This window comes from Ostrinia nubilalis, chromosome 7 (genome assembly GCF_963855985.1).
Source record: "Ostrinia nubilalis chromosome 7, ilOstNubi1.1, whole genome shotgun sequence".
In the NCBI taxonomy this organism is placed as follows: domain Eukaryota; kingdom Metazoa; phylum Arthropoda; class Insecta; order Lepidoptera; family Crambidae; genus Ostrinia; species Ostrinia nubilalis.
In genome coordinates this window covers 7,633,776-7,654,251 of record NC_087094.1, presented here as the reverse complement: position 1 = coordinate 7,654,251, position 20,476 = coordinate 7,633,776, and the positions used below count along the sequence as shown (strand labels likewise).

The following is a 20,476-nucleotide window of genomic DNA, read 5'->3' as shown; positions in this document are numbered from 1 at the left end:
CTCTAAATAAATTCTAAAATAATAATCCTTGCTTGCTTATGAACCAAATAGTATGAATTCATGGATAAAATAAATATTTTTTTCCGATGCGCAATAAAATTCGCCCGCTGTGTCCTGAAGAAAAAATTTTTTTCACCTACTTTTTGTGAAAAAAGTACCATACAATGTTGTATTTTTATAATCCTGATAAATGTAGCTTTCAGGTCATATTTTTTTTATTAGATTATCTCCAGTGGTTTAAAAGTAAACGACGTTTATTTAAAAAAATACTTTTTGGATTTTGTGAATTTTACTCAATATTTCTATTTTTTTGTATGAAAAGGCAAAAAGTTTGTTCTAGAAATGAATTCGCCATCCTTTAATTATCCGAAAATGATACCGCACTTGCCTTAATATCCATAGTTTTGAAGATATGGGCCTTAAAGTGAAGCGCGGCGGAAGGAAACTTGCCCCCCCTCCCCCTGCTACCACAGGGGGGGCTCCCGATGTCTACCGACGGAAATCCACTCAGGAGCACCCTAAGAACCACTGTTGCAAAAATGAGTCTTCTATACCAAAGTGGAGGGGTCTCCATACAAATCATTGCACTAAATTCCCTACTATCCTATGTGTTTCCCTTTCATTTCTATTCCAAATTTCATCAAAATCCATTCAGTAGTTTTTACGTGAAAGAGAAATAAATCCATCACAAACTTTCACAGATATTTTATTTGCACGTAGAATACTCTCTAATCTGTGCGTAGAATAGGATACAAAAGACGAACTTAATGCCATATGGCATTCTCTTCCAATTAACCTTAGGACCGTTCCGTTCTAAGATTCTGAAGTGACAAGCCCAATGGTGTCGATGTCGGACTGGCCAAATCTAGATCTGAGGAACGTGGGTTCGAACCCCGCCGTACCTACCGCTGGATTAATGTGCTGAATCGTGAGGGGACAACGGGATTATTATTAAAATAATTCATCGTCTGAACTCGAAACATGACGCATCCCCCAAAAAGTCGTTAGTGCTCTTTGTCTCTTTCATTCATTACTCATACCTACCAACTTCTATCTAAGCCTACCAAGCAAAAATTACGAATAACGGATTGAGCCGAAAACAAAATTACTTTCATAAGTAGGTAGGTTCAATATACGAGACATGTGTGGGAACGCGAATGGCTAGGAGTAAGTAGTTGAAATACAATTATCATACATGTTGTTGTAACTAGGTACTCCTTATTACTTTGCTCTGTGGTACTCCTATACCATTATTGCCCTAGTGTTATTAGCAAGTTTGGTGGCACACAAACAACGGTTTGAATGATGGTTAAAGCCACCAGCCAGCCACCATTACGCAGTGACTACTGTGAGGGGCGGGGTCGCCCGAATGAAAAATAGAAACAGGTTTTATCTCGTTCTCGTTCCTCAAACCGCTTAAACAGCGATACGCTGGCGTTGGGTTATTAGGAAAAAAATGTTTGCATGGAGTCTGTACCGTGTAGTAAGTAGTTAGAGCCAGCTTGCTAGCGGAACTTGGAAAATGTGACTTGAAGCAGAATCGGTACCTAGCATAATAATGCTAATGCCAAAAATAGGCCATTGAATATAAATTATTGCAAAGTTCACCTTTCTTCCCTTGCGATTTTTTCGGAGTTCTCCGAAGTAATTTACTCTTTGGTTCTCTTCTTTTTTGATTTAGTTAAATTCAAGTTAGTTTATCGAAGAGGAGGAGGAGGAAGTTGAACTTAACCTAAAAACGTTATTATGTATCGTTATTTTAACAATAACGCTATTACTGTTATTGTTTGTTTTATGCTTATTTTTATTTGTTGTTGCAGAGAACAAATTAATTGGGAAAAAATAGACGTCTTTGTTGTTTTAAAATTTTTGAAAAAATCTGATTATGTTTACGAATATCGTTAAATTTATATTTTTTTTATTAAAAATACCAATCTAGATGGCGCTGTTTCGCTTGTTGTGTGCGGTTGTTCGACCGACAGACATTCGACAAGTAAGATGGCGGCGATTAATGTGAAAGGCGAAACGTTGTCGTATTTCTACTTGTAAATAAAGTAATCGGTACCTTTTAACATTGATAACCTTACAGAAACGTAGCAATAATATTAACAAAGTGTTAAGAACAAAGTGGACTGTTGTTTGTATCACAAGACTTGAGTGGAGTTTCGTTTCACAATAGACAAAACCCGTCGCAGCGACCACTCGAAGAGTCCTAGCGAGGCCATATTTATGATGTTATCTGTCGTGTGAGCGTCCCCTGAAACCACATTGATAAATAATTGTTGAAACTAAAGGCGATGGTATGTTTCTTTACACAAATGCAGTCTTAGAAATAACTATTTGTACAAAACGATTCGCTGTATTGTTCCATGCCCCTTGACGCTTCCATGGCGAAGCGGCGGTATTTTTATATCAATACATGGTTGCAGTGTTGATGTCTCTCTAAAAATAATGTTTTTCTTTATTTATGACAGATGTTTTAATGAAAGTGACGATATTTTAGATATTCTTCAGTATTTGAGCATTTCCAATAAGATCATTTTATTGATGTATTGTTCTGTAATTGCTAATGTCCTCTATTCTTTTCAGGGGTGTTTTCTGTCAGTGAAGATCGAATAACAAAGTCAAGATGACTATTAGTGCTCGGATTTAGTGGTAATACAATAGATTTCATGTGTACAAACTATGGATGAAAGTGTGGACTATTGACATAATACATACATTGACACTAAACATCACATCACGGAGGTGGTAATGGATCCAGTAGGACCATGGTCAGCATATGCTTCTTACAATCGGCTAGCAGGGGTCCAGGCTGGTGCTGCGAGTGGGGATTTCCATCACCACCTTGCAAGTGGTGGCTCAGGATTAGGCAGCCAGTCAGTGCCGTCTACTACAAGCCAACTGCTGCTACAAGCTGCACATACTACAGCATCGTTAGCAGGACAGCTTGGCTCATCAACTGCATCACCCTTCAATCCAGGGGGATTCCTTTCTCCACCTGCCGTGGGCTATGATGCTGTGTTCTCACCATTGTTTCATCATGCCAACCCAAAACCTGCGCATTACAGTTCGTCTCTTCAGGCACAACATCGACAAGTAATAGCACAAGCTGCGGCTGCATCTAAGCAATCTTCAGTAGAAACAGAGCTATCTTCTCTAAGGGAAAATTACTCCCATCAAACACTAGCTGCACAAGGAACTTCCTTTTTTGACCAGCCATCAACCCCTGGCAGTACAGCTGGATTAAGTTGGCAAGGAAACAATCAACTTCCAAGTCCTTTTGGAATATTACCTCACGAAAGTGTTGTGCCGTCTTCACCGAGCCCAGCAACAACAAAAGCTTCATCATACGAAAACTTTAACTTTGCTGCAGCTCAGACTTTAAATAATCATCTTAACTCCCAGATTTCTAGTGCAGCTAAACAGAGCAATAGGTCTGGCTCACCAGCGACTGCATCGAAACAGCCAGCATCGTCAACATCATCATCAACATTTTTTCAATCTCCGTCATCATTTGGAAATCAGACTGATAATTCATATAGTACAAGCAGTGCAAAGAGTGGTCAACTTTCATCGCAGCAGGATTATGCTGGAAGTAAGTCATATTCAAGTTCTGCAAGTACAACTGCTCATTCCCAACAATCGTGTATTGTGTCAACTCCACCTGTGACATCATCCTCTACTCCTCCCAGCAAAGATTACCGACCTTCCTCCAGTATAACTTCCAGACCTTCTTCATCAATATACAATTCCCAGTCTCCCAAAAGCACAAGTAGTGATAAAACAACACGCCCCCCTACTAGCAGTACTAGTACCAGTAGTTTTGTTTCTCCTACATCTAAACCTCCCCAAGTGCAAACTAAAGCACAAAGCAAAATTTATCCAGAATTAAGTAATGATCAAAGAAAGAGTTGTGAATCAAATGATAAACTGCAACCTCAATCTTCTCCCATAAGTTATTCTATAATGGATGCTCCTGGAAGATTAAGTTATAGTAGTGGTAGCTCCTCTAAATCAAACAGAATTGGCAGCTCACAATACACTACTCAAGGGTCTAGCTTTAGACATTATCAGAGTGGCAATAATGTTGAGACAGATTATCATGTAAGAGCAAAAAGTAGTTCTAGTACAGATACTGGCTATTCAAGTAGCAGTTCTCAAAATGGTCCCGATTGTGGTGTAGTAGTTGCTAGAAGGAATAGTCCTTCACAAGCTCCTGCCCAGACATCACCATTGGGCCATGGGTCTAGTCCTGCCTATCCTATGTATCATAGTCCAATGAATTCTATAAATTCTCCCCAGCAACATGGGGATCACTATAACAAAGCTAACAGCACAGCTCCGCGATCGCCACTTGACGCGTCTGTTACTCGGCCGCCGTCACAGAACAGTCAAGTGGCATACCCCTCTGTTATAACCAGAGCTCTTGGTATTGAACAGAGTAAAAATTATTCTGAAAATAGGTATGAGCGCAACCAAACTCAATCTTCCAATTCAAGCTGCTGGGAAAATGACCGTCAGTCATCCAGAAAATATACTAGTAATAGCAGTACTAACAGTTACAATAATGGCACGAGTCTGCCTGAAAATACTCATGCTGAAGAACCTGCCCCTCAGAGTCAATCATCAACCCATAGACTGAACTTAACTGATAAACCCCATACTTATTTTGATGCTAACAATGTTGCTTTACAAGATCTATCTAGCTGTCGAGGTGATCCCATGACAATAGTGAAAAATTTACAAAGTTTACAACAAAGTTGTCAATTACAAGAAGCAAAAACTACTAAGAGTCAAAATCCAACCACCCCTTCATCAAGTAAATCGATTCCGCGTCGAAAGAGCACGGAAAAACCGGTTTCTCATTCAAACATGAATGAGATATCAAATGCTGTAATGGCAGATTACTTGGCAAATAGGATACCTCCTCCAGCACATAGCTCAACCAGTAATCAACAGCAAAATGGTAGCTATTTTGATTTTGAAAGATGGAACCTTCCACCTCCTCCACCCAAAATGTTTCCTGGCACATCTGCTTTTGGGTCCCAAGCTTCCTTACACGCCACGAACTTCGCCAACCAACACCAATTAGCTATGCCTCATGGACATGCACTAACATATTTCCCGCCCTTTCATCTAGGACCCCATCCTGATTTCCAGTCTTCCGTGGAGTTAACACCACTTTCGTCATTTAGTGAGACACCACCTTCGGCTTCCTCGTCATCTTTTTCTACGCCTGAAACACGTGAAGAGGAACAGCCTAAGGTGGTAGTACCTAATATAGAGGAAGAACTTGGTTTCCTTGCAGAACAACGGGCAAATACGGCATCTTCGGTAGCACCCACTTCACAGCAGCCGAACATAAACAGCACTTCACAAGACACTACTTCAAAAATAATGGAAAAAAAATTCAATGTCCCAGTCACGGGCCCCGGTTCAGGGTTCATGGCTTCTTATTTGAAATTCCTTCAAGGAGAGCGGGATACATCTCCACCGCCGGCCGGCAGAGGCGCCAGAAAGTCGACTTGGTCGAGAACAAACACCAATAGCAATACAAATAATAAACCGTACTCGCAAAACGATCACAATAAGTGTGATTCGCAGCAAAGTTCCAATGGCGCCATGGGCTCGCCTAATGTTTTAAACTCGGGTATGCCGTTGAGCAATCCTATGAGTTCAAATATGAGTTCAGCAGGCTTGTTGGGTGCTAACCAATTACATGGTGCGGCTAATCTACTCGGTTCACAATCGAAAGGTGTAGAGTTGGACGATCCGCGTTATTATAATTTGAATAAGGATAGAAAACGTAAATACGACGGTAGCGACGAGTCTGCCTATGACGCAGAGGAGGAAGCGAGAAGGCTGAACAAGCCTGTCCTTAACGTGCCTAGTACGCCTTTGAACGACAAAGGCAAGAAGGGCCGGACGACAATGAACAAGCCGACGCCGTCGGCCGTCGTAGCGCCTCAGCCGGCCGCGCCTAAGAAGCCACGACCGCCTGCGCCGCCGCCCGTGGCCTCGCTGCAGGCAGCGCCACAGCAACAATACTATTACCAACATCAGCCTGACGAAGGTGCGTTCAATTTATTAGATTTCCACTTAAGAAGTAGAGCGCGATGGTGAAGAGCTAGCCCTGAAGCTTGTATGACAGGAGCAAGCTAGCTGCCGCTTAGGCAGTGCCGTGAAAACTTGTTACATTTTAACTGTGATAATGTAAATTTTTTATTAGATGAAATCTATGATTATTAATTTGTAAATAATTTCTATGAAGAAAATGTGATGTACCTATCTTAGTAGAGGTTGATATTTTAGGGTTAGTCTGTAACAAGATTTCACTCACATTGTTGTTAATGACACATTATTAGTGCCATTTTATTGTAAATTGTAGTATTTGTGACTCTTGTCATACTCGCTATTGAAGGGGTGCTACCATTAATAATTCCAAAATTGTGGTATATTTTTTTATGGAATTAATACCAGTGGGTGTCTGTTGTATATATAAATATATTGTATTGTATTTTACAGTATTTGAGTTTAGGAGGTACTTACTATAGTGTATGCATATTCTTTAGCTGAAAGTGATTTTTATATTATAAGGAGGAAATGAATTGCATAATAATATGACAGCTACAAGTAAGTGCAAAATAATGTATTAGATGGCCATGCCCTGAACATAAGTTTTTTTTGTATTTCTATTTAATTGTTATTTGTTTATGCACAATTCTCAATATTTTATGTAAATAATTTTGTATAATAGGAGGAGACCTAAAATAAACACGAGTATATTACTGATGATGTGTTAAATAATTTTAATTTGTAATTATTCCTGGTAGCACCCCTCATTTCGCCGACATAGGGATAACATGTACATTGTATTAATATGTAAAATATCTTGTTTGAATTTATTCAGTAATAATCTTGAAACCACTTTGAAAAATATTTGTCTGTATTGTGTACATGTTATCGCAATGATGATGATGACAAGTTCATCATTTGGCCTCCCAATCCCAACCTTTCCCACCTTTAGTATCATTACACAGTATGAACAATACTATTGTGAGATATACCAGGTAAATATAATGCAACTTTATAGCCTCTGAACCACCCTACCTTCTATTTTTATTTTGTTTTTTTGAAATTAAAATATTATAAACCACCAAAGGTGCAGTTAAAAATTTTAAAACTTACTGTAGAAATCGAATAATACGTAACAATTAGTATCTACAAAACAAATAATAGGTGGGTGGTGATGGAATAGTAAAAATGCGTTTTGAAATTGATATTTTTAAATTCAAACTAAATAAAAGCTTATAATTTATAGTTTCTGCACACGCGGCGAGCTTGGGCTATGGCATCTACGGAACGGACAACGAAAACGCCAGCAGAAAGTTGCAACACATAAAATCTCATCAGCAAATCTCCAATGCGGGTCAAATTGACAACAATAGACCAATAGAAGAAATGCCTTATCAGGTAAATATCACAGTAAAGGGCGAATGCCTGAGTCACATTTCTTGACCTTGGAGGAAGCATTTAGTTAGTTCTACAAAAGGTAACTGCATAGTACAGAACAGAGCCCTCTAACGAAAGGACAGTGTAATCGCACACTTCGTCTACTTTAGGGTTCTAATTATTACTGATTTTTGTGCAGCTTTGGATACCTACAGTTTTTGCCAGACACATTTTTGAACCATTAAAATTCTTATTTGCATACGACATTATTAAAATGCAATACGATACTAAATTGCACAAATCGTATACGCATTGCTATACATTTTTTTCGCACTCGTAAGCTAAATGATTGCATAGTGTCAAATAAAGCCTACATACAAATAAAGAAAAAAATAGGTAAACCATTAGTTTCTACGTGAGCTTTAAATAATAGCTAACAGTACCCTGAGCACGATTACACCCGCAGTCGTATAGCAATCGTATTCGTTCGTCGGCCGTTTGGTGTAGTGGTTCAGAACGGACTACTATGCCGAGAGGTCCCGGGTTCGATTCCCGGCCGGGCAGAAATTGAAATGATGAATTTTAATTTCTGTGACGGGTCTGGGTATAAATATGTATGATATGTATGTATTTAATAAAAAAAAAAAGTATATTTATAAGTAGTATATCCTTTAAGTTAGCACCCATAACACAAGCATTGAGTTGCTTACTTTGGGGCTAGCTGGCGCTGTGTGAAATTGTCCAAAGATTTATTATTATTTATTATATTCCTTATACAACCGTAGTGGCACTCGTGTTTCATATAAAAAACTGATTACCATAACCTAACGAAAACGATATTTATTCGTGCTCAGGGTACAGCAGCTCTCGTTCGCATATCTACTATAAATAGCGATCGAGAAGTATCAAATAATTTCCCTGTAAACGTTGTATGAATATGTACACTATTTTTACAGTCTGGTGAATTCGTGGCAATAAAAAGTGAACTTAATGAAATGTGGCCAGCTATTTGGCGAGTAGATGGTAAGACGTTGTTACAAAAGTATGAGCCTTTTGAAGAAAACGGTAAAGTTTTGTACAGAAATATTTCTACGGTGAGTAGTTTATTACTAACACATAATGTATATTAATTGTTTTATGTTCATTGTTGATGAATTTTTGCAATATTTTATAACTTTCCTCCACAGTATGCAGCATGGAATCCTGAAAATAAAAAGTTGTACACTCAAGTTCCAGTGAAAGTGCGTACACAATCTCATTTGGAAACAATAGTAGAATTAGTTAGGAGTGAACTGCCATTTGACGATTGTAGTTTTATAGAAAAAAGAATGTTAGAAACTCAAATGTACCAGGAAAATTTCGAAGTCTACATACAGACTTTGATTTCCCATGCACTGGACCCCAATTTTCTTACTGAAATATTTCAAGAACAAGGTAAGATGTGTTAATATTTTAATATTTACTATAACTACATCATAGATTATCATGCAAATCTTTCTGTTAGAGCTGGAGTTAAAGACTACAATTTCATTTTATAGTAATATTATTAATTAATTCAGGTATTAAACAGGCTGTCCAAAAATTTGTATATCACAGTGACATCGGAGCTCTTCTGCCTCCGATGTCAATGTGACGTGCTAATTTTGAGACAACCTGGGAGGACTGTCAAAATTAGAGACTGGCGGAATTCATTGGGAGGTCACTCTGTGGGCCGTAATATCCCAGAACTGGCCATAAACGAAAAAATACATTGAAAAATAAAAATGCTTATTTCCAGACGAGTACTTCCTATCGAACGTCAAAACGGTCGACGAAGTAACGGAGACGATGCGAGCGCGCGTATCTTGCAGCGCGGGCGGCGCCACCGCGGCGGGAGGCGGCGCGCGCTCGCTAGACGCCGCTGTAGGCACGTGGCCTGGGCTCAGCGTAGCCGCTGGGGCTGGCGTGTGTCGCGCCTGCTCGCGAGCCGCTGTGGCGAGGCTGTTGCTTTATGGACAGCCTTATAACCCTGCTACGTTAGAGCCTGTGCAACCAGACGCGAGATTGGCGTACGAAAAGGTCAGTGACGCGCATAGAAACCTTACTAATATTCCAGCAAAAGAATTGATACGACGCAGGCGCATGTGATGTCTACTTGATGCAACGAAACGGACCAGTCAACCAGAAATGGGCGTGGCTAAAAGTAAGACACTGTTAAAGGCGTACTCCAACGCTCAGTCTCTAGACGCGGCTGTAGGCACGTGGCCTGGGCTCAGCGTAGCCGCTGGGGCTGGCGTGTGCCGCGCCTGCTCTCGGTTACTCTATGGACAGCCTTATAACCCTGCTACGTTAGAGCCGGTGCAGCCGGACGCGAGATTGGCGTACGAAAAGGTCAGTGACGCGCCTAGAAACCTTGCTAATATTCCAGCAGAAGACTTGATACGACGCAGGCGCATGTGATGTCTACTCGTTGCAACGAAACGAACCAGTCAGCCAGATATGGGCGTGGCTAAAGGTAAGAAACACTGTTATAGGCGTACTTCAACGCCCACTTGCTAGACGCGGCTGTAGGCACGTGGCCAGGGCTCAGTGTAGCCGCTGGTGCTGGCGTGTGTCGCGCCTGCTCGCGAGCGGCGGTAGCGAGGCTGTTACTCTATGGACATTGGACAGCCTTATAACCCTGCTACGTTGGAGCCTGTGCAACCAGACGCGAGATTGGCGTACGAAAAGGTCAGTGACGCGCATAGAAACCTTGCTAATATTCCGGCAGAAGACTCGATACGACGCAGGCGCATGTGATGTCTACTCGTTGCAACGAAACGGACCAGTCAGCCACGAAATGGGCGTGGCTAAAGGTAAGACACACTGTTATAGGCGTACTTCAACGCCCACTCGCTAGACGCGGCTGTAGGCACGTGGCCTGGGCTCAGCGTAGCCGCTGGAGCTGGCGTGTGTCGCGCCTGCTCGCGAGCCGCTGTGGCGAGGCTGTTACTTTACGGGCAGCCTTACAACCCAGCTACGTTGGAGCCTGTGCAACCAGATGCGAGATTGGCGTACGAAAAGGTCAGTGACGCGCATAGAAACCTTGCTAATATTCCAGCAGAAGACTCGATACGACGCAGGCGCATGTGATGTCTACTCGTTGCAACGAAACGAACCAGTCAGCCAGAAGTGGGCGTGGCTTAAAGTAAGACACACTTAAGGCGTACTCCAACGCCCACTCTAGACGCGGCTGTAGGCACGTGGCCTGGGCTCAGCGTAGCCGCTGTTGCGAGGCTGTTACTCTATGGACCGCCTTACAACCCTGTAAACGTTGGAGCCTATGAAACCAGACGCGAGATTGGCGTATGAGAAGGTTAGTGTAACTCAATACTCACTCGAAATTTATTGGATTATTGCAACAGAAAACGTCTCTGCGAAACGAGACGAGTCGACGCCCTATACCTCGTAACGTTAGCGCCCTTACGGACTGTAGGGACTGTGCCAAAAGTGGGCGTGGCTAATAGTAAGACGTACTAGGGCGTAACTAAAAGCGCGCTCGCTAGACACGGCTAGAGACCGGCGTTGCTAATTGCGGCCCATTATTGTACCAGCAGTCCAGTTACTTCTTATCGTTGGATCCTGTGCAGTGTGTGGGCGTGGCTTACGATATATTTATTTAGGGGCGTATATCTCAAAGTGTAACACATCTTAAAAGCCTATTTACGCTCGCGATTTGCAGGACCAATTTGATTAGAAGTGTGACATTTACTTTATCAAAAGATAGGTAACCCACCTAAAGGACTAGAAAATAATGAAAACATAATTTGCTTACAGGAATTCTTAGTGTGTGCATCGTGTTGTGGAAGGGTACAGTTATACTCAAGAATATCACATCAGAAGTACCTAATGTATGCGGAGTGCAGTAAAAGAGTCGCTGAGAAGAGAATGCAGAACCCCAGTAAAGACACCACAGTAATCCTTAACGAATTATTGGCAGATGAAGTCTGGCTATCACAAGTGAGTTTATTACATTTTCATTCTGGTAGATAAATTATTTATTTCATAAGTTTGCACGTCGATATTTTCACTTGATCAATATTATGCATGATAAATCTGTTTGTTAAAAATATCGTTCGTAAGTTTTTCTTACTTATGCCTTTATAAATGGCACTATACAGGGTGGAAACGACGAAATACTATGTGTGTGTTACTAAATGTATTTTTTAACCTATTATTACCGATACCGTTTGATAGTGCTCGTGGAACACTCAGGATCAGTAACCAGTTTTTTCGATATCTTGTGTAGTTTAGAAATAATCGAGTAAGATCACTTATCGTTTCCACCTTGTATGTAGTGCTCAAAGAAAAGACTAGAACAGGAATTGTAATACAATTTCTGTGATTTCATATATTTTAGTTGCGTGATGTGTCAGTTGCGTAATATTATTCGTGTGGTGTTCCAGTTATTCCGCGACGTAAGACACGCGTGGGCGGAGGCGGAGGCGTGGGAGCGGAAGCTGAGGCAAGTGCTGGGCAGGCACATGTAACCCCACCACCCCCTCCATCCCTTCCCCCCTCCCACACGATACCTGTGAAATAAGTGCTGTATGTATATCTAATTGTTTTTGTATTTTATTATACGACGTATTAGCATTTAAAAAACATATTTTTTACAAAACGGGACAGGATAATTGTTAATTTTGTGCGAGCTTTAGACGTGCGGACTAAAACGGGATTGCGATTGAGAAACTCGTTGTGTCACAATTAAATTTTGTTATTTTTAAATGGCAACGTGGTGATGGATATTAATACTCCCTAAGGCGAATCAGCTGCTCTGACAGTTGTTATTTTTGTACCAAACTGAGTAATAAAATAAAAACGGTGGTTATAAAAGTTGACAGTGTCTAGTATCGAAAATGGGTACCATATTAATTTTAGGGCACAATACATAAGGCAGTATATTATGTAGATTGTAGATGGGTGCTGTCAATGAGGGTTTTCGCGAATGAATAATCCGCCAGATGGCAATATGTAGACGCGAGGTCCAAATGCTGCATGATTGGTTATTTTTGACATGACATTGACAGATATGTCAAAATCCACCAATCACGCAGCAGTCAGACCCCACATCCACGTCCCGCCATCTAGCGGATCTTTCATTCGCGAAAACCCTCATTGACTCGTGGCATCATGAAGTTCCCATAGTTATTAATCTGTTCGTGACACCCAAAGTAGCCAATAAGTTCGTAACACGTCTTTGCTACTGGAATAAGGTTGTTGTCAACTTTTTCGCCGCTTTGGGTGTAACGAACTATTTGACGCTGACTACCTACGGGGCGGTTTATGTCTATTACACGCCCTTACGTAAATGACCCAGATCTCTTTACCCGCTCTTATGGTTGGGTTTTACAGCTTTGCATAATGGCTGCTAATCATAATGGCCGCTACATACTATTTTTTTACTTTTTATTGTAACATCTTTATGATCTGGGTTTGGTCTACTGTATCCATATGAGCTATCAGACCAGGGGACTAGTAACTGACGACTCCAGTAGGCCTAAGATGCGCGCCGTGATAGGCCGTTATCACGCTATTTTATCGATTTTTCCCATACAAATTGACGTCGATAAAAATTATCACGGCGCGCATCTTAGGCCTACAGTGATAAGCTGTCTAGAGTTAAAAGTCATGTGACAGTTTTATGTCAATTATAGTTTGCTTCAAATAAGCCGATGCCACTTAAATTTTATTAGTGCTATAATTTTCTAAGAAACCGTCTTGAAATTTATTTTACATTTTATTTGTGTATATTACAGTCCTATCGATCTCTTACTCATACACATAGTATCCGAGAGAAAGAGATAAGTCAAACATTTTTATCAGCTTGTTTGAAGCCAATTGTACAGAATTCGTTGGTAGAACTACTTACACTGTCTGGCGCTTGCTTATGCTTCGACGGGCGACAGCTTCTTATGAATTACTTAATGTTATTTGTATGATCCATCACTTCCTTAATGTGGCCTAATAAAAGAAATTATCATCAAGCAATAAATTGACCAAGTATAAGAAAGGAACGTAATACAGAGCAGTTTATTGTTGTCAAATGACTAGACGTTAAATAAAACGACAATTTCGAGACTTTTTGTATGATTGTACAATATAGAAGTTGGTATAGAGAAACTTATTTATCAATACATTATTATATTGTTGAAAGTACAATATTGAGATCTACTAGTATTTTAACTTGATCCATAAGAATAACTAATAATGCTTCGTATGGTATAAATAAATACATCAATAACAGTTATTCAATAACTCTATTTAGCTATGATCAGTGTCATGAGTCACTCATTCGCCATCGTGTTCAAGTGGATTTACCATCGTTACAAGGCTTAAGGCGTAAATAAACCGCTTTTGTCCACGGTAAAAAAAGAAGATTAAAGAGTTTGCTTTGAGTAAATTTCAACAAAGTGCCGGTCAGGAGATTATTAGTTATTCTTATGTTTATTTTCACTGTATTGTAAAATGTCAACACAAATCGTTGTTCATAGTTCAAGAATGATTAATGTAAATTCTTTGAATGAAATGTTTTTATTATGTGTTTTTCTACTTTTGAATAGGGAAATGTTGAAAGTTTTATACGTAATATCCGCTGTGCCACGGACACCGTCTATCAGTTAGAGTATGCGCAAAGTTGTGAATACTTTTAACTTTACATCAGACTATGTAAATACTCAGATGTTTTAAAATTATATTATATTTCATCATTTCTATCCTTCTAGCGCTATAAAACCCGACATGCAATCATAAAATTGGTCATTAGTTTCAAGAGTCAAATATTTTGCAGCATAATACGGCACAATTTCTTTGAGTATTACTTCTGTGGTTTGACTGTCTCTGTCCACTGCAGACTATTGTTGTAAGACTATTGTGTCGTACTGTATTTACTGATATTTTTTTATGTTATTGGAATATTTATATTATTTCAATTACTGTAAATAATGTCCGTGGTGCTCTTTAGTAGCGATCGCTACTAAGTCCACGGTCAGCCAGACGGGCCTTCACTATTCAGACGACTGGTTAGGTTGGTTTTAGTCATACCGCAGCACAATACAATGTAGATTGAGGATCTCTATTGTTGTAAATAACTTTTAAGTTTGTTTATTATAGTTAACTTTACTGTTTATTATCAAAATATTAGTTTTTCAATTCTTTCTATTTTGAATTTGCTGTAATAATACTTAATATTGTATAACATACATACAGGATGGTTCTAAAATATGTGAACATTCATTTAAAATAGTCTTCCTGTAGGGTAATTGAATATAACATACAGAAGTTTTAAATAAAAATGAATGATAATTCGTTAAAATTATTTCAATGCTATTTTTAGCATATTTTGCTTTGTATTTTCATGTTACGACGCGATCAAGTTTACCTCCAAATTATTTACTATTTAATTTAGCAACTATCTGTAAGTTATGTGGCCTATTCGAAGTGAAAACTGTATTATCACCACTCGTTTGCTTTATAACCTGTCACACTTCGAAACGCAGTGCTTAGTTGATACTTGTTAATAACATTGTTTTGAATAATTTATATAACTTCTAGCAATGTTCTACCATTATGTTTTATTCCAGTGTTTTATATGATCAACTATCGCTTATTTTAAACTTAGCCATTGGTTAATTGTGATAATTTTATGTATGTATTTGTAAAACTTAAACAAACTAATGATATAAAATCTTTTTGTATCTGTTGTAGTCGTTATGGAAGTTCGAAGGATCTGATTTTCTTTCAAATTTTATATTAATGTGGGCAAAAAATTACCTGACCACCCTAAAACGCACTATCCTGATTTTAGGCCTATTTTCTCGGATTTAAAAAGTTGACGCGTGCATATTGATTGCATTAACCAGATGAGACTCTAATTGGCACTTCGTGTATCACATTCCGCATTAACGGGAGGTATGAAGCGGCATAAATTTACCCTCTTGAAACAAATAATTTTAGTCTTATATTTTAAAACCCGATTAGTCTGCCCTAACTTATAAATGAACAAAATGTGACGATATTATATTTCTACCTTAAATAAGTACAGTATGAGAAGATATTTTGTATAATTGCATTAGGTTGTATAGGTTATGATGAATTATGATTATGACAACTGCAATGATGTGGTTCATAATCCTAGTAGATTTAAGTAGCATTGTAAAAAATAACAGGTTCTTTCTGGTAATTAAAGTTAAAGAGAACTTTATTTATTTTGTTCAGATTGGACAGGTTTATGTTGATAAATTCGACATCATTTCTTATTATAAGACATCCTAATAAATCGCAATTTTATCGAATAAAATCTTTCAATAGCATAACGTTTTCTTATTTACCACACACAAGAATAACTAATAACTCGTACCTACGGCGAATACCGACGGCCTGAAGCGCATTGCTGCGATTTTATAAGCTAAACTAACCTACGGTTTTTAGTTATTCTTAATCCTTTAATTACGTAGATTGAGTTGCCTGGGATATGCTTCAGATAAAAGCTCTTAGGAATTTCCCTGAAGATATTGTGCATGAAAACCATCTTTTCTTGCATCTTAGCAGGATCTGGGACAGTATTCTACAACAGGATATTAACACCCTTGTTTTGAGTATGCAGAATCGCTGCAGATGTATCAATAGAGTCCTAGGTGGATCCACGGATTAATAATTTTAAGTTTTCAACAATTTTTATAAAAAAAAAATGTTTGTTTTGATGTTTCAAAAATAAAGTTATAGTCCAGTCAATGAATGCCTTAACGACGGTGTAGAGAGAAATCCGTGGAACACAATTTCTGACCTCGGGACTTTATTTAGCCTAGTTAGGTGGTGAACATAGCAAAAGTCCCCGCCCTTAGCCCTTGAGCCGGCGGGGAGAGGGGGGTTTAAAGGTGCCACTTTTCGGTTTTTCGCTTAATCCTCGGAAACTATGCGTCCTAGTGACATGACTACTATGAACCAAAAAAAGCTTATTCAATTTGCTACAGGTGAGACAGTCAAGTTTTTCTATATCTTGTATAGTTTTTGCGGCATCTGCTCTAGAAGGTCTGTAAAATTGGAAATTTTATTTTTGTCTTACATGTTCCCATCAGGAGAAAATCGACTAAATCAACATTGAGCAAACACTATAGACATGCGGGAGCATGTTAAGCTTAGTTCCATGGAGGGGACTGCACCGTGCGTATATTTAGACGAACCAATTAGAGCCACTTTTGACTCCTCATCATTCAAAAACTACTGTGCATTAACACTTCAAATTTGGCTCATGTATTGAGACTTGCAAGATATACATCAGCTTCAAATTTAATAAATATACCTCAAACGGTTATTTAGGTATTGACGTTCAAAAATCGATATTTAGAGCACTACTATCTATCTATCACATGTGAAATGTTAAAATTTACTGGTTTTTTATTTGTTCCTTTGTATTTACATAACTACCTTTCTGGATGCCAAATTTGAACCTTCGAGGTCATCTGGAAGTGGTTAGAATTTGGTCTATAGGTCAGACATGTAGATTTTTGGACGTCAATATCTAAAGAACCGTTTGAGGCATATTTATGAAATTTGAAACTGATGCATATCTTGCAAGTCTCAACACATGAGCCAAATTTGAAGTGTTAATGCACAGTAGTTTTTGAGTGATGAGGAGTCAAAAGTGGCTCAAAGTGATTCGTCTAAATATACGCACGGTGTAGTCCCCTCGCTGGAACTAGGCTTAATATGCTCCTGCATGTCTAGAATGATTGCTCAATGTTGATTTAGTCGATTTTCTCCCGATGGGAACAAGTAAGACAAAAATAAAATTTCCAATATTACAGACCTTCTAGAGCAGATGCCGCAAAAACTATACAATTCATAGAAAAACTTGTCTATCTCATCTGTAGCAAATTGAATATGCTTTTTTTGGTTCAAAGTAGTCATGTCACTAGGTCGCATAGTTTCCGAGGATTAAGCGAAAAACCGAAAAGTGGCACCTTTAAACCCCCCTCCCCGCCGGCTCAAGGGCTAAGGGCGGGGACTTTTGCTATGTTCACCTCCTAACTAGTCTAAATAAAGTCCTGAAGTCAGAAATTGTGTTCTACAGTTTTCCATCTTAGTCTAAGATCCCGCTATACAACGACCTTCACCGAGATGCTTATTTGATGAAACATATTTTATATTCAATTTAACATGTCAATAATTATATTGCTTAAGGGTTGCCTAATAAATTTCAGTCCAGGATATGATTAATTAATAATTAAAAATAGATATTTTTTTTAATATTTCATCGGTTTGACTATTAAACAAACTCCATACCAATCGAAAGTATGAAGCCCATAGAATATGCAAACGTTAGGTTGCCTATTCTTTTCCAGTCATAACTCTCGGGTTGCCAGGTATAAACAGGTAAATTGATAGAGCATTTTGCACCAGTCTGATAATTTAATCAAATTTAAATGAAAATAAAGATTATTTCATTATGAACACGGTGGCATAGGGTTGCCTGCGAAAAATCAGTCCTGAATGACGGTTGTCGAATTTTGTAAAGTGAAATTAAAACTGAAAGGTGACATTTTTCGAGTAGTTGGCAACATTTGGGAAAGACAAGTTGTATGAGGCGTTTGTGTGTCTTGTCAAGAGGTATCGCTTGGGTGAAGAAATTTCTCCAGTGTTGCCATGCTTTGGGAGATTTGGTCCAAAAATGTCGAAAGTGGAAATAACGACTTCCGGTCAAAATTTTGGATGACGCCTCCTGCAAAAGGGTCGTGCAAATGATATTTGACCATTTTCATCTCGATCACCTGGCAACACTGGCAGCTACGGGGAAAAGTATTTTTTTTTCGACATGGGTGTCTTTAAAGTTAAGGACGGACAGAAGGAGATATGGCAGAAAAAATCCAAAAATGGGGTTTGGTCGGCTATACGACCCAAATTATGGGAAAAATCCGATTCAGAAAATCAAGATGGCGACCGAGTGAGCGGCCATTTTGTAAAAAGTTTCAGATTTCTGATTGTTCAAATGCATTTTTTTGGCAGTTGGCAACATTTGGGAAAGTCGAGTTGTACAGAGCGATTACGTAGTTTGCTGAGGAGTATCGTTTGGAAAAACAACATTTTCCAGTGTTGCCATACTTATTGCATTTTTCGCTTAATCTAGACCATTTTCCGCGCCGAAACCCATTTTTACTTTTTTTCTAACTTAAACCAATCCCGTGAAACAATTCCTTAAAACCACCCAAGTCCCAAAATTTTGTGGCCCCGTAACTGCCAGTGTTGCCAGGTAATCGAGATAAAAATAGTCAAATGTCATTAGTTTGACCTATTTGCAGGAGGCGTCATCCAAATTTAGGACCAAAAGTCGTTATTTCCATTTTTTACATGTTTTGACCAAATCTTACAAAGTATGGCAACACTGGAAAATGTTGTTTTTCCAAACGATACTCCTCAGCAAACTACGTAATCGCTCTGTACAACTCGACTTTCCCAAATGTTGCCAACTGCCAAAAAATGCATTTTAAAAATCAGAAATCTGAAACTTTTTACAAAATGGCCGCTCACTCGGTCGCCATCTTGATTTTCTGAATTTTCGGATTTTCCCCATAATTTGGGTCGTATAACCGACCAAACCCCATTTTTGGACTTTTTCTGCCATATCTCCATAGCTGGGCATTAACTCGTTAATCCGTTAATCGTTAATTAACGAAGTTAACATTTCTATTAACGGATTAACTTTTAAGTTAACTTTAAAAAATGTTAACGGACTCGTTAACTTCCGTTAAATTATCCTTAGTCCGTTAATCGTTAATCCAGTACCTACTATTTACCAAAAAGATACAGCAGGCACGCTAAAAACGCTAGAAAAACGCGTTCTGACAAGTACGTTTGGGCTTCCACCCGATCACTAACGACACCTTGTTAGTGTGTGGGACAACTCTTGCAACTGAATTTAAGACCAGTTTTCCTCAACCGATTGAGCTGAAAGGACATCATCTACGTTTCATATATTTTTGGTCCAAAATCCAAAGTGCCGGCCAACAAAAAAAAGTGCTGTATTTTGACAGAATACGTCTGCCTTAGCATTTGTTACTATGGCACCAAAGCTGTAGCACCACTGTGCGTCGAGTATTTGAGATCTAAAAGTCATTGACTATTCATACATTTTTTGTTCAAAATCAAAAGTGTCAGCTAATAAAAAAAAGTGCTGTATTCTGATAGAATACGTCCGCCTTAGCATTTGTTACTATGGCACCAAAGCTGTAGCACCACTGTGCGTCGAGTATTTGAGATCTAAAATTCATCGACGATTCATACATTTTTTGTTCAAAATCAAAAGTGTCGGCCAATAAAAAAAAGGTGCTGTATTCTGACAGAATACGTCCGCCTTAGCATTTGTTACTATGACACCAAAGCTGTAGCACTACTGTGCGTCATAGTAGGTATTTGAGATCGAAGTCATCCACGTTTCATATATTTTTAGAACTCAAATACTACGATGCACAGTGGTGCTACAGCTTTGGTGCCATAGTAATAAATGCTAAGGCGGACGTATTCTGTCAAAATACAGCACTTTTATTTTTTGGCCGGCACTTTTGATTTTGGACCAAAATGGATGATGTCCTTTGGTATACTTATGTAAGTACGATGACAATGCAATGTTATGGTACCATTGAGCTGGTCTGATGATGGAGTCATGAGGTGGCCATAGGAACTCCTAAATGAAACGGCGGCATCGCATCAAATTTGGGTTCGTTGGATTTGTCTTTTCGAGCACTTTAGTACTAGATGATGTCCAGGGTACTGATGATGGAGTCAGAAGTTGGCCATAGGAATTCCTAAACGAAACGGTGGAAACTTATCGAGTTTGGGTTTGCTGGATTTGTCTTTTCGAGCACTTTGGTGCTCTGAGATTGAGATACTACAAAAAAGTGTAAAATAAAATTAAAATAATTAAAAACTTTTTTAAAAACAAGCTTTTATTCTGAAATGCAGTTGTACTAAAACGAAAAAAATTATTGTACTTACGCAAGGTTCAAAT

At 38.9% G+C, this 20,476-nt stretch overlaps 1 protein-coding gene across 2 annotated transcripts; it reads left to right on the top strand.

The window, feature by feature from the left end:
* The first annotated feature begins 1,980 nt into the window (after window positions 1-1,980).
* Window positions 1,981-15,788, top strand: LOC135073185 (mucin-2-like). Of its 2 annotated transcripts, XM_063967260.1 has the most exons (9): window positions 1,981-2,300; window positions 2,590-3,598; window positions 5,312-6,076; window positions 7,325-7,476; window positions 8,412-8,549; window positions 8,643-8,889; window positions 9,233-9,513; window positions 11,251-11,433; window positions 11,880-15,788. In XM_063967260.1, the coding sequence occupies exons 2-9, from the start codon at window positions 2,755-2,757 to the stop codon at window positions 11,961-11,963; spliced, it is 2,694 nt and encodes an 897-aa protein (XP_063823330.1). In that variant the 5' UTR covers window positions 1,981-2,300; window positions 2,590-2,754; the 3' UTR covers window positions 11,964-15,788. The 2 variants fall into 2 exon arrangements, with proteins under 2 accessions (XP_063823330.1, XP_063823329.1); XM_063967259.1 differs by having other exon boundaries at window positions 2,590-6,076.
* Window positions 15,789-20,476: the final 4,688 nt, after the last annotated feature.